This window comes from Mastomys coucha, unplaced genomic scaffold (genome assembly GCF_008632895.1).
Source record: "Mastomys coucha isolate ucsf_1 unplaced genomic scaffold, UCSF_Mcou_1 pScaffold11, whole genome shotgun sequence".
In the NCBI taxonomy this organism is placed as follows: domain Eukaryota; kingdom Metazoa; phylum Chordata; class Mammalia; order Rodentia; family Muridae; genus Mastomys; species Mastomys coucha.
In genome coordinates, this window is record NW_022196893.1 from 19,512,383 (window position 1) to 19,525,636 (window position 13,254).

At 47.3% G+C, this 13,254-nt stretch overlaps 1 protein-coding gene and 1 long non-coding RNA gene across 3 annotated transcripts in view; one reads left to right on the forward strand and one right to left on the reverse strand.

The window, feature by feature from the left end:
* Positions 1-2,921, reverse strand: part of LOC116081740 — a 103,698-nt gene extending 100,777 nt beyond the window's left edge. For both annotated transcript variants that reach the window (XR_004114989.1, XR_004114988.1), the window contains exon 1: positions 2,780-2,921. This is a non-coding gene — a long non-coding RNA (uncharacterized LOC116081740). The remainder of the gene's footprint in view (positions 1-2,779) is intronic.
* A 127-nt stretch (positions 2,922-3,048) lies between these two features.
* Positions 3,049-4,436, forward strand: LOC116081749 (palmitoyltransferase ZDHHC3-like). The gene has a single exon (XM_031358413.1). The coding sequence runs from the start codon at positions 3,234-3,236 to the stop codon at positions 4,071-4,073; it is 840 nt and encodes a 279-aa protein (XP_031214273.1). The 5' UTR covers positions 3,049-3,233; the 3' UTR covers positions 4,074-4,436.
* The last annotated feature ends 8,818 nt before the right edge of the window (positions 4,437-13,254 follow it).

A 13,254-nucleotide genomic window follows, 5' to 3' on the forward strand; every position in this document is an offset into this window, starting at 1 on the left:
TGGGAATTGAACTCAGGACCTCTGGGAGAGCAGCCAGTGCTCTTAACCACTGAGCCATCTCTCCAGCCGATCCTTGATGCTGAATAGTAGTAACCTGTTTCAACCAACTGAAGGACAGTAAAGTCCACTGACCCAATTTTATTTAGTCAAATTAAGCAAGCTTTATTATGTGTGCACAATATAGCTGGCCCAGTGACTGCCTCTCCATAAATGGGGGATTTGAGAGAACCATCCTGAACATAGGAGTTTTATACTCCCAAAACTGCACAGCTAGGAGGTTTCCAGGGGTTGGGGAAATTCCATACAGAGGAATTATGGTTGTGTAGGAACTTGGTAGAACATCTCAAAGTTATTTGGCAGAATACCTTATCTTATAAGGGTGGGGGTGGGTCAAGACTCAGTCAGGGTGCAGACCAATGTGAATTCCAGGAAGATTCAATGTATGGTGAAGTCGAATTATAAGATGAAGAAATAAGTTGTACAGAAGACAGAAGCAAACTTAATTTGACCCTGTAACAAGATGGCTTCTGATCCTAAGAGGGAGCCAGGCTGGCTTGTCACTATAAACAGAAATAAACCCTTTCCTCCTCTGGTCAGTGTTTTATCACAGCAACAGAAAGCAAATTAGGACAGACTGGATAGGAGGCAGATATCCCAAAAGCAAGCTTTGGACACAACTTGCAACTGGGGGAAACAAGCCACAGATCCATAGGAAGACTTTCCATCCCAATCCAGCTCCTCTTGTACTGGATACCAGGGGCATCAATTCCCCACAGCCAAGCTGTGTGACACTTCCGTTCCAGAGCAGAACATCCAGGCAGGAGACATAGTAAGCCTTGTAGACTCAAATTCCCAGCAACTGGCAGGTATGTCCAAACCCTGAGGTCTCCATTCTGTCCTGCCCCACCCCACCCACACACACACACAGTCTTTCCAGGAGCCTTTCACACACTTCCTTGCTGCTGGTTTCATGAAGTTGACACCCTTGACAATCTACAACTGAGAACCTAACTGGGTCCCAGTCATGGAACCTAAGCCACCAGGCCCACACTGTAGAGCATGTGCTTCTCAGGGGAGTTCCATTATATTTCTATAGTGTTAGCAATGTACCACTGAGAGCAAGTGTTTAAGATGCGGCACCACCAGCAAGATGGCAGCCCATGCCAGGCTAAAACATAAAACCCAGTGAGGGTGCAAGACTTTCAGGTGCCACCCACAGAAGGGTACAGGGAACCACACACCACAACTGGGTCATGAGGAGAGACTGCAACTGCAGAAACAGAAGGAACAACCAGGGCACCCAGACAGTTTGGATGGACCATCTAACAGGTAGACACAGAAATGGCAATGTCTAGAATGGACAAGCGGCTCATGCTGGAAGCCCCACCACTTCTCCAAGAGGATTTTCTGCAGTTCTGTCCCAGAGAGCTGAGTTCCCTGAAAGCCCTACGCGAGTCACCATACATGGGGGATGAAGAAGCAGGTGAACAGCTATTTCTGATTTTACAACTCAGACTCAAACATTTGGCGGATGGCTTCCAGCAGACATCAGGGAGGTCAAGGCGTGTATGGAGGGGAACGCTCAGAAAGTGCCCAGCAGTGGGAACCAGATGGACCGAAGGCAGAGGGCTGGCATGGTGGGGGACTCCTATGGTTTGCATGTATGCAGGTGTAACATGTATGTTCACAGAGGCTTCGACACCCCACAGATCCTGCTGCCCAAAGCAAGGCCACCCCATGTTGCATAGAGACCTGCTGAGAGGGTGGGGTAGGAGACAACAGTGACTTTTCACCTGCAAGCTGTAGTCTGTTCCCTAGTCCCTGACTGCCCACCTTTGTTAGAGGTGGTGACAGTGACTCACACAGATCCATTAAGCTGTTGTGCTGTCACAAGGAACAGCAGAAATGATCCCTGTTGTTGTTTATCTTGTGCGTGCACGCACACACACACACACACACACACACACACACACACACACACACACACACACACCATCTTCACAGCCTAACAGAAAGGTTTTTTAAAAGGGCACAGAACACTGGGGAGTCCAAAGCACCCTGGCCTCTGTATTCGGACAAGTCCTGCATACAACACAATGGGAAGCACCCTCACCCCATTGTGCCGCTGCTGTGTTCACGGACAAACAGGTCCCTCTACCAGAAGCCCAGCCACCCATATTTGTCCCCTACACCACTGAGTCTGGGCTGTGGAAGGAGAAGGCAGTCGGATAGGGTCTTCTCTGATGCTTCCCCCCAAATCTGTCATGCCTGAGAGGCCACAGACCCCAACATTCTCCAACATATCTGTCCCCAGGCAAGCCTAAAGCACTCTTCTTTCGGGGTTACATCAACCGTATTATTGCCACACTGGCCCCGCTGGATGGGTGCTCTTCATGGGGATACCGACCCAAACACTGTACCTCCACCATTCTGTATGCTATGCTCCCTAACCGGCCCTGGCAGCACAGGCAGTGCCACCTGCGTTTACACACACCTCTCTTCTCATCTGTGCTCTTACCCTGCTCCACAGTAAGCATTGAAGGGTCTGCCTGCTGGGCTCTAGAGGGAGGTCTCCCTGAGGGAGCTTTTCAAGGGGGCTCTAGAGCTGTCTTGGCAGACCATGGGGATCATCACATTCATCAACACCACCCCTTCTGAGGAGAGGCTCATGTTTTCTCATCTGACATCCTGAGTCCTCCCCTGGATAGACCTTCAAGCCCAGAACAAGAAGGGGCAGAAGCCCAGGCTCTGGACCAGACAGCAGGTGTGGAGTCCTCACCTGGTCACTTCCTCTTGCCTCCATTTCCCCAAAGCAAAGAGATTCCAACAGGTCTGTTCAGAGTGGAGAAAGCAAAACCAAAGGGCTAGCACCTACAGGTAGGTATCTCCTCCTCCCAGCCTTCCCCCAGGCCTTAAGGGACACTAAGCCCTTTCTGTGTCATAAACCTGTCTGAGGGAACATTCTAGAATGCTACAAGGATCAGCTTATCGGGGAGCTCTCCCTGCCCACCCTACTCCATCCCACCCCACCCCACTGCATCCCACCCCACTGCACCCCACCCCACCCCCAGCTCTGCCCAGGGAGGCAAGAACCAATTCCACACACGCTGAGAGAGGAATGCCAAGGCACCTTCCTCTCTCTGGAGGACCTTCTCCTCTCTTGGGTGTTCCTCCGGGGTCCCGGGTCTACCATCAAGATGCTAGCTCTTGAGCAGGTCTGAGGACTCTCAAAAATGTTCTCGTGGGTCCAAAACCACAGCACATCTGAGCACAGCGCCGGGCTAGAGACCCCGCTGCAGGTCCCCAACCAACGCTGCTGGTTCATATTTGATCCCATTGGCATCCTGTGCGCCATGGCCGCGTGGGCGCTGATGCTGAGCGGTGGATGGGTACTGGTTCGGGACCTGCTTATACCATCTAACAACATATTGTACATAGTGGCCAATGGTGTGGTCTTCCATCTGCTGGCCTCGTTGGCACTCGTGTCACACCTACGGACTATGCTGACCGACCCAGGCTCTGTGCCCCTGGGAAACCCGCCAGGGCCTGACACAGTGTCCTACTGTCCCGACTGCCACTCTGCCATACCGAAGAGAGCTTGCCACTGTACAGTGTGCAAGCGCTGCATCCGCAAGAATGACCACCACTGTCCCTGGATCAACAACTGCGTGGGCGAGGACAACCAGAAGTACTTCTTGCTTTTCATAATGTACATTGGACTTACCTCGACCCACGTTCTGCTCCTGCTGGGCATCCCTGTACTGTGCAGCTACTCCCGGGGTGAGTGGGATTCGAGCAGCACCGTGTCCCTACCTGCCCCTATCCTCTTCCTTCTCATGGTGGCGTTGATGGGCTTCCTCTTTGCGGTGGTGATGCTCTGCAGTCAAATGTGCGCCATCTACGCAGACAAAGCTACAAGGGAGCTGCTGTGTCAGAACACACACTCACAGGCCAGACAGTCCAAGTGCGCAAACATGAAGGCCGTTTGTGGCTCCCACATCTCCCTGGCCTGGCTCAGTCCTTTTCATTCCCCAGAACATTACAAAGTGAGTGAGCACCACAATATGGCCTAAGCCATTCATGGGTGTCCACAGCAAAGCACGGTGACACACAAACCTGAACAAGCCAGCTCCCTGAAGGAAACCAACGTGTCAGTAAAAAGTGATATGCCTCAGATTTTCTTGTGCAACAAAACAGGAGAGGAAAGCCAGTTGTTGGAGGAACCCAGAGGAAACTGAGCTCTCCCTGTGCCTGATTATGGCTCTACCATGCTGTCAAATGGAAAGCAGTTAAAAGCATCCCTATGACTACCTGTCCTGAGTTGGTACCCACTCCTGTTTAATTCCAACTGTACATTCTAAAGTAATCCCAAGATGATAACTCAACGAGCATCATCTGATTCTGAACGATCCTTGAATTTCTCACAAGTCCAATTCCATTGCAATGGTAGTTTTTTCTCATTCTTTTTTTTTTCATATTGGTGGATTTGGTTTTAATTAGGGTCTTTGCTTTGTGGTTTGTCAATATACCCTAGCTTTGGGTTGTTTTACTTTTTAATCTTTTGGTTACATTTATTTGCTAATTTGGTGGATATACACACGCTATAGTGCTTGCGTTGAAGTCAGAGTTGGTGCCCGTGGGAGTCCGTTCTCTTCTATCATGTGGATGCTGAGTATCACACGGATTATCAGGCATGATGGCAAATACCTTTGCCTGATAATACCACCAGCTTGGTGGCCTGACTTTGAGTCTTTCGTTGGCTTTATCTATTCATATTTCACTCAAATTCTCACTGGCCATGGGAAATGACCGGGATATCTAGGGTTATACTTTTGATCAAACTGTACAAGATTGGCCAGAGGTTCCTTAGAACAGAGGGTAGAAATCACAAACTATAACTTCTGTTGTAAGGTAAGGGTACAGTAGATCCCTCCTGTTAGACATGACAGGGGGCTCCTAGTGCCTTAACCTGCTGTCTTAGTTAGGGTTTCCATTGTTGCAACAAAACATCATGACCTAAAAAGCAAGTTGGGGAGGAAAGGGTTTATTCAGCTTACACTTCCACATTGCTGTTCATCACCAAAGGAAATCAGGACTGCAACTCACACAGAGCAGGAACCTGGAGGCAGGAGCTGATGCAGAGGCCATGGAGGGTGCTGCTTACTGATTTGCTTCCCATGGTTTGCTCAGCCTGCTTTCTTATAGAACTCAGAACCACCAGTCCAGGAATGGCTCCACCCACAATGGGCTAGGCCCTCCCCCATTGACCACTAAGAAAATGCCTTACAGCTGGATCTCATGGAGGCATTTTCTGAATTGAGGCTGCTTCCTCTCTGATGACTCTAGCTTGTATCAAGTTGACATAAAACCAGCCAGTTTACCTGCTCTGCCACATGACACTTCTTATGACCAAGATACCATGCCAACACCAGGAAGTCTATACCAATGACACCTACCAACCCTGAGCAGATGTCACCATGGTACAAACATATGCACATATAACTCGTGGGTGCTCATGCATCTTAGCACCACACCAACACAGACCTTTTATAAGTGCCCCTCCCCTCTTCACCTAAGACCTTCTGCATCTCTATAGTTTTATCATTTCAAAGTCACTACATAAATGGAGTTATACAACATGCCATTGTTCAAAGGTTTTTATTATTATTAATATGTTATTAGTAGTAGTATTATTATTCATTGTATTGTCCTGAAGATTCAGCTAAGTTTGCTTGTGCTAGTAATGTGCTTTTATTGATAAGTATGATTGACAGTATGGATCTACGGTTGCATTTGGCCCGTTTGGACCTGTTATAGATGAAGCTGCTATGGACATTGTATGCAGCTGCGTGCGTATACATTTCCATTTCTCTGGCACCGACACCCAAAGTAGCACTTGCAGGTGGCAGAATGGGACACGTCTAAATCCTGCAGTGCCTGTTTCCTGTGCCATTCACACCTTATGCCACTGCCATCAGGGATGAGGGACACGTCTCTTCTCCACCCTCTCAGCCTTAGGCGATAACACCAGGCCTTTCATTTCTCTCTTCTCATGGCTGTGTGGTGATACTTCGTGTGGTTTTCATTCTCTGCTGGCTAGTGGGGCGAACCCTCTTTTCCTGTGCCTGTCTTCCCTCCACACACTTCTTCAGAGAAGTGCCTCTGAGGCTTCTACGTGTTCTCTAATTGGTTTCTTGGGTATTTCTCTGTGATTTAGACAAGGCTCACCATGGACTCTGTGAGCTCATTCGCTCCAGCCTATGTGCTGATGGACTGGCTCCCACTGGCTCCCTTTGGCACAATATCAGATTCACTCAGATCTGGGAGGGTCTGTTTCTGGTTTCTCTAGCATCTCCTTGGTCTCTGCGCACAGGTCCTTGTTTTTGTAACTGGCTGTGGCTGCTGCAGCATCAAGTGGGATGATTCCTCCAACTTTCCTTCCAAGAGTGTTTTACATCTTTTTTCATTTACATTTTAGAGTAAAAGTTCTAAGTTTAGGTAAGTAAAGAGATCTACAGGGAGCGTTGATAGCATGCAAGGGTGAGGCTGAACTAGACACCTCGATGCCTTCTGCTCAATTCTGCTTTGAACTTAAAATTCCTGTGAGAAACAAATGCAGGGACAAGGGAGAGATGGCTAGCCTGCTGGTCCACGTTCCATCCCTGAGGCCTACATAAAATGTTGGGTGCATAACAGCTCGTGTGTGGAATTCTTATTGAGACAGGTAAAAGAGACAAGAAAACTGCCCAAATAAGGAAGTGCTGGGCCAGCTATCCCAAAGCTTACAGTGCAGGAGAAACAGGAGAGACTCTGCCTCATAAATATATGAGGAGAGAGCTAACTCCCAAAAGGTGATCCACTGACTTCCACATGTCCATTATGACATGTATGCCCATGCACTCATATGCACACACACACACACATACACACATACATCATAATAATAAAGCTGGGGCTGAAAAGATTGCTCATCGGCTAAGAGCACTCATTCTCACAGAGGACCTGGGTTCAATTCCCACTATCTACCTGACAATTCACAACTGTCCATTCACTCCAGCTCTAGGATGCACATGATACACATACATGCATATGAGCAAAACACTCCTACACATGAAATAATCTAAATATGGGTTGTTTTGTTTTGTTTTTGAAAGTCACAGCAAGCAACAAAATAATTAACTAAACATGGTAGTACACTCCTTTAATCCCATCTACTGGCAGGCAGATCTCTCAAGTTTGAGGCTAGCCTGGTCTACAACGGTGAGTTCAAAAGCAGTCATGGCTATGTATTATACAGACTCTGTCTCAGTGTAGTAAAAACAACAGCATTAATAATATAATAAATAAAACAAAAAACAAATGATGAGAGGAGAGAGGAAGGGGCAGGATCTTGCTGGGATTTGGGGGAGACAGACACTCGAGCTGCACTGAGTCTCCCTCTCTGCTGCCTGGTATGCCGCTGCATTTATTTCTGGGTTTGGGGGTTCCATTGCCATCCTTTGGGGTGATTACGCCCGGGTCTCCCCCTGTGTTCAGTCACCTGTGGGTAGTAGTGTGCCTGGGTTCAAGTCCCACGCTCAGCATGCAGGGTCGCCTTCCAGCCAGGCTCCTCTCCAGTCACCCTGCCAAGCTCACTGGGTTTCATCTTGGAAGGTTTTTGTGTTTCTTTTCTGTAGCATCCTTGCGGCTTTCCACCTGGATGTTTGTCCGGTCTGAATGGAGTCCTCTCATCATCTTTTTCTGTGAAGTCTATGCTCAAGTCTTTGTCTATTTTCTTTCAATTAGATCTGGTAGAGTTTTTCTAGATACAAGCTCTTACCCCATCTAAGAGATAAATCATGTGATCTGTGATCCGTTTTGGATATGAGGTGCACTTAGAATTCCTCGGAAAGTCATAGGCAAGCAAGGGGCACTAGGCCCCCATCTTCCCTAGCTGGCCACTGGCAATCTTTTGCTCTCAGTTCTTCCTAGGGTTGAAAAGTTGTGGGCACTGTGCTACGTGTCTGAGTCCACACATCAGAAAGCGAGGATATCTCCAGCCCCATTCTATACCTTAGATAGGGCTTTGTGTCCTACCTGAGCCAGGGAAATGTAGGCTCTGGGGAGGGAGCTGTGCTAGACAAGAATGAAGATTGTACATCTCTGGCAGACCAGCCTGTGGGAAAGAGGGCAGGAATCTCACAGTCTAGAACCTTAGAGATCACTGTCTCACTCGGTCCTAATTACTTCTCTATGGCCATGATGATAACCATGACCAAGGCAGCTTAATAGAAGGAAGCTTGCCTTGTGGTTCCAGTGGGACAGGAGTCCGTGGGGGTGGGGGTGGGGGTGGGGGTGGGGCCTGCCAGGAAGCAGCAGTCCTTAAATTCTCAAAGCCCACCCTCAGTGACACACTTCCTCAAGAAAGGCCACACCTTCTGAGCCTCCCCCAAACAATGCCACCCACTGGGGACCGAAGGTTCAAATCCCTCTGGGGGGGGCATTCTCATTCAAACCGCCAAATGTACCAAATTGGCACAGCAGTTATTTTTGCCTTTTCTGACATCCATTTCTGCAGGGGGTTGGGGGGGGGGAATGTCTGCTTCTGCTAGTTTCTTGAATTCTCTCACTTCTCACATCCCATAAACTATCTGGAAATATCCTGCTGCCTCTGGCCTGTCTCTCCACTCAACACTGTTTCAGTGATGTTTTCACCCTTTCTGTGCTTATGAGATGCTGGGAAAGGCAGAACCTGGTCAGTGCGCCAAGCTCCGGCGCTAGGCAAGAGTAAAGTCAAGTGACCCCTGCAAGGCACAGCGACCGTGGCTAAGGACGACGTCCTGTACGCCTGCAAACTGCTAAGAGAGTCCATTTTTACAGGTCCTACAGTAATAAATGGCAATTTCGTGAGATGACAGATATCCTAATTAGTGTGATTTAAATGTTGCGTGACGCATTATGTCATATTTTGCCCTGTGAGGATATACAATTGTCAGTTAAATATTTTTTGGATACTGCTCTATTAACTTTCAACTCTATCTTTATAAACTAGGCACGGTAACAAAATTACAACCTGCAGCTGACCTTAGCATGTTCCTGGAACAGTTAAGTTTTATTTCCCATCCTTTTTGGAGTTTTGATTTCATGTATTATATTTTTTAGGTCTATTTATTTTATGAAGGTAAGTGGTTTTGCCTGTGGGTATGTATGTGCATCTCATGCATGGCCTGTGCCCACAGAAGTCAGAAAAGATTCTGCAGATGCCCTGGACATTGTGAATGGCTGTGAGCCACGATGTGGGTGTCAGGAACCAAGCCCAGGTCCTCTGCAAAAGCAACAAGTGCTCTTAACCACCAAGCCAAGTCTCCACCCCTTACTATATGTATTATTCTTTGAAAGTGCCATACCTTTATAAAATGCATGTTCATTATAAGCAGCCACCACTTCTCTCCTGCTCCTTCAGAGCCCCCTCCCCCACCTCCCTCCAACCTCATGTACAAATAGTTTTACCCTTACATGCACACACGCATACATACAAAGTTAATTTTTCTGTGTCAAATGATGTCACCAAATATTTTCTCTTCTTTAGAGAGCTATATGGTGAATATGTATAATTCTAAATATTTAAATTGATCCTACATTCTTAGGCTAAATCTCTCTCTCTCTCTCTCTCGTGTGTGTGTGTGTGTGTGTGTGTGTGTGTGTGTGTACATATATGCAATCCACGATACTGCACGACTTGTTAATGTTTTGCTGAGGACTTCGGTCTGGAGTGTTCCCCACGGGGTCTGATTTGGAGCACACCTTTCCCAACTAGGAGCTCTATCTTGGGAGGCTGTGGAATCTCCAGGAGATGGGGCCTGGCTAGCAGAAGTAGGTCAGGTCAGGAGGCGAGGACGTGTGCAGGTTATGGCCTCCCGTAGCTCCACTGCCCTCTCTGCCTCCTGCTCTGCTGCGGTTGGAGGAGACCCAGCAAGGCCTTTGGAGCCAGGATGAATTGAGACCATGAGCCAAGGCTAGTCATCCTTCCTCCCATGGACTGATGCTTTCAAACAACGCAGTCACAGCACCTGGACTGACAGGCTTCACACTCAGGAGGGGCACTGGCAAGCCCAGATATAGTGTCTGGGTTTGGAATCAAGGTAACACTGCCTTCATTTAATGTGTGGGAAATGTTCTCTGCTTGTCTGTCTTCTTAAACAACCTACACTCTCATTACCTTTGTTGTTGTTGTTGCTGCTGCTGCTGCTGCTGCTGCTGCTGCTGCTGCTGATGATGATGATGATGATGATGATGATGATGATGATGATGATGGTGGTGGTGGTGGTGGTGGTGGTAGTGATGATGATGATGATTTTAATATTTGCTGGACTTTTCCAGTGAGATCATCTGTCCTGGAGACTCTTTCTCAAAAGAACTTCTAACCTTAACTTGGGCTTTTGCTTTCACATGTTCCTGTCCGTGACAGGTGGGGAGGGGAGATCAGGAGTACTCCCTCTTACACACACATGGTTGACATCAGCTATCTTTCCTGTCCCTCTTCATCGTATCTTTTGAGACAGTGCCTCTCACTAACTTCATTATTTTGCTGGACTGGCTGGCCAGAGAAGTCTCAGTATCCATCTGTCTCTGGCACCGCCTTCACCCCACACACCTCTCACACACATTCATTGCCTAGTACGAGACTCACAGATGAGCAGCTCCTCATCTAGGCTTTTAGGTGCATGCCGGGGATTTGAACTCGGGCCCTCACATTTGCATAGCAAGTGCCCTTAACCACTGATCCATTTCTCCAGCACCTCAGACCCCACACTCCACCTGCTTTGTCCCTAGTGAATCTGGGTCTACAGCTTCCTTTCCTCCCAGGGGGCAGCCTCAGGCTGTGAAGTTTGCAGTCCTCTGCCCCCTAGCTCTGGAGCAAGGCCTATCTTTCCACACATGATACGTGTGATGTGTGCCCTTTTTTCTACGTGTCAGTTCTGATGGAACTTTAGCCATTTTTGTTTAGCTTTTCAAGGCCTCAATTATGATTTTCATTTTTCCCATCCTTTCTTTGTTTCAAGTCCAGTGATTTTCATTTTTTTTTTCCTCCTTTGTGCAAACTAAGTTTATCTTACTCCTATGAAAATGTGTGGGACTAAAAAAAAAAAAAATAGAAAATGTGTGGGTATGTGCATGTGTGTGCATGAATGTGTGTATGTATCGGAAATATATAGGAGTGTGTGTGCGCGCACGCATGCGTGCGTGCGAGTACCCGCATGTGTGTGGAGGCCATATGTCTTTTTCAATAATTCTCTACCTTATATATTGAGGAAGAATGTCTTGCTCGAATTCAGAGCTTGCCAAATTCATCTGATCTGGCTGGCAAGCTTGCTTCAGTGATCCACTGCCCCTGCCTCCTGAGTGCTAGGATTACAGGTAGACCACAACACCTGCCCAGAATTTATGTGGGTGCCAGGACCCAAGCTTCAGTGCCAACATTTGCACAACAAATAGTTTACTCTCTAAGTCATCTCCCCAGAAAAGTTATTTTTTTTTATTTTTTTATTCTTAATTATGTGTGGATGTTAAGGAATATGTGCCCTTGAGTACAGGTGACCATGGAAGCCACAAGAGAGTGTGGGATCTTCTGGAGCTGGAGTTACAAGTGTGAGCTGCTCCTTGTGGATGCTGGACTGAACTCCAATGCTCTACAAAGCTGTATGTAATTTCAGCCACTGAGCCCCCTCTCTAGCCCCTTGGAAAGCTAGCTTTTTAAACTGGAGGCTTAAATGGTTGATTGAAGTCCTTCCTCTCTTTGGATACAGTTAAGCTACACATTCTCCTCAATTTGAAGGTTTTTGTTTTTAATTCTCCATGAGACATCTTTGGCTGTGGATTATCTCGATGTGTCATGTTTAATTTTCTAGTGTATGAGTTTTTCTCTTTGATCTTTCCGCTGCTTCCTAGTTTAGCTTCATTGTATTCAAAGAATGGGCATGGTTTGATCTCAACTGTTTTATGGGTGTTATAGAATGAGGTAGAATATGGCTCTTCTTAGCAAATGCTCCGAGCATTCTTGGAGACATTGAGTTGACCCTGGCTGGGTGAGAACGAAGGTAAATTATTTTATACCCCTGCCAGCTTTGTATCCATCCCACCAAGTACTAGCAGACAATAAAACCCCCACCAAGTGTAGGTGCATCTATTTCTGACTTCATCTTTCTTCTTCACGTCTTATCTTGGTTATTAATTGTCCATCTGAGATCATCATCTCTTCTGTGGGCTGAGCTATGATCTACTCCTTTGTCTCATAGTCATCTTTGCTCTGAACGCAACTCTGTCTGACTTTGACAGGGTGACCCCATCTCTCCTTGTTCATTGCACATATCTCCGTCTCCTTTATTCGGACCCCATTTATATTAGCGTGGAATGTCTGGTTGATTGTGCATGATTGGATCACGTTCTCTTGTTAGTCTGGCAACTTTTCATGTGTGTATGTGTGCTGTGGATGAGGGCATTTGCATGCTTTTGCACATGTGTGTGAACACATATGTGTGAGCACATACATGTGAGTGGGCAGCTGGAGAGCCCAAGATTGACATCAAGAATTATCTTCAATTGTCCTTTTACTGCTTTCATTGAGCCAGTGTCTCTAAGTAGAACCCAAAGCTCATTGATAGGGCTAGTCTCACTAGCCAGCTGACGGGGGATCCACTTCCTCTACCTTCCAAGGCTAGAATTAAAAGGGAGCTGCCATATCTCCCTGGCATTTACTTGGATTTCTAGGGACCTCAATTCCAGTCTTCATGCTTGCTCTGCAAACACTTTAACTACTGAGCCACCTTCTAGCCTTCATTCTGGCAATCTGACAACTTCTGTTCTTTGACTAAACTGTTGACTGTTCTGTCAAAACTGTAGCATTCCTTGCATCTGGAATGCCTGAGTCAGGACAGAGGTCTAATAGAAATGACCATTTAATCTTTGACACATGATGAGAATTTTTCAAAGCAATTTATCACTGGCAAATGTCTAGATGAAATGTGACTACCAAGGAGAGTTGTCCAAGTTTAAAACTGCATAGGAGCATACCTGCATCCCTCATCTGGTACTGTAGGTGCACACCTCATATCTGAACCCTTGGGTGGTACTGTAGGTGCACACTGCATCCCTGGGTGGGACTATAGGTGCACACTGCATCCCTGGGTGGGACTATAGGTACACACTACATCCCTGGGTGGGACTATAGGTGCACACTGCATCCCTGGGTGGGACTATAGGTGCACACTGCATCCC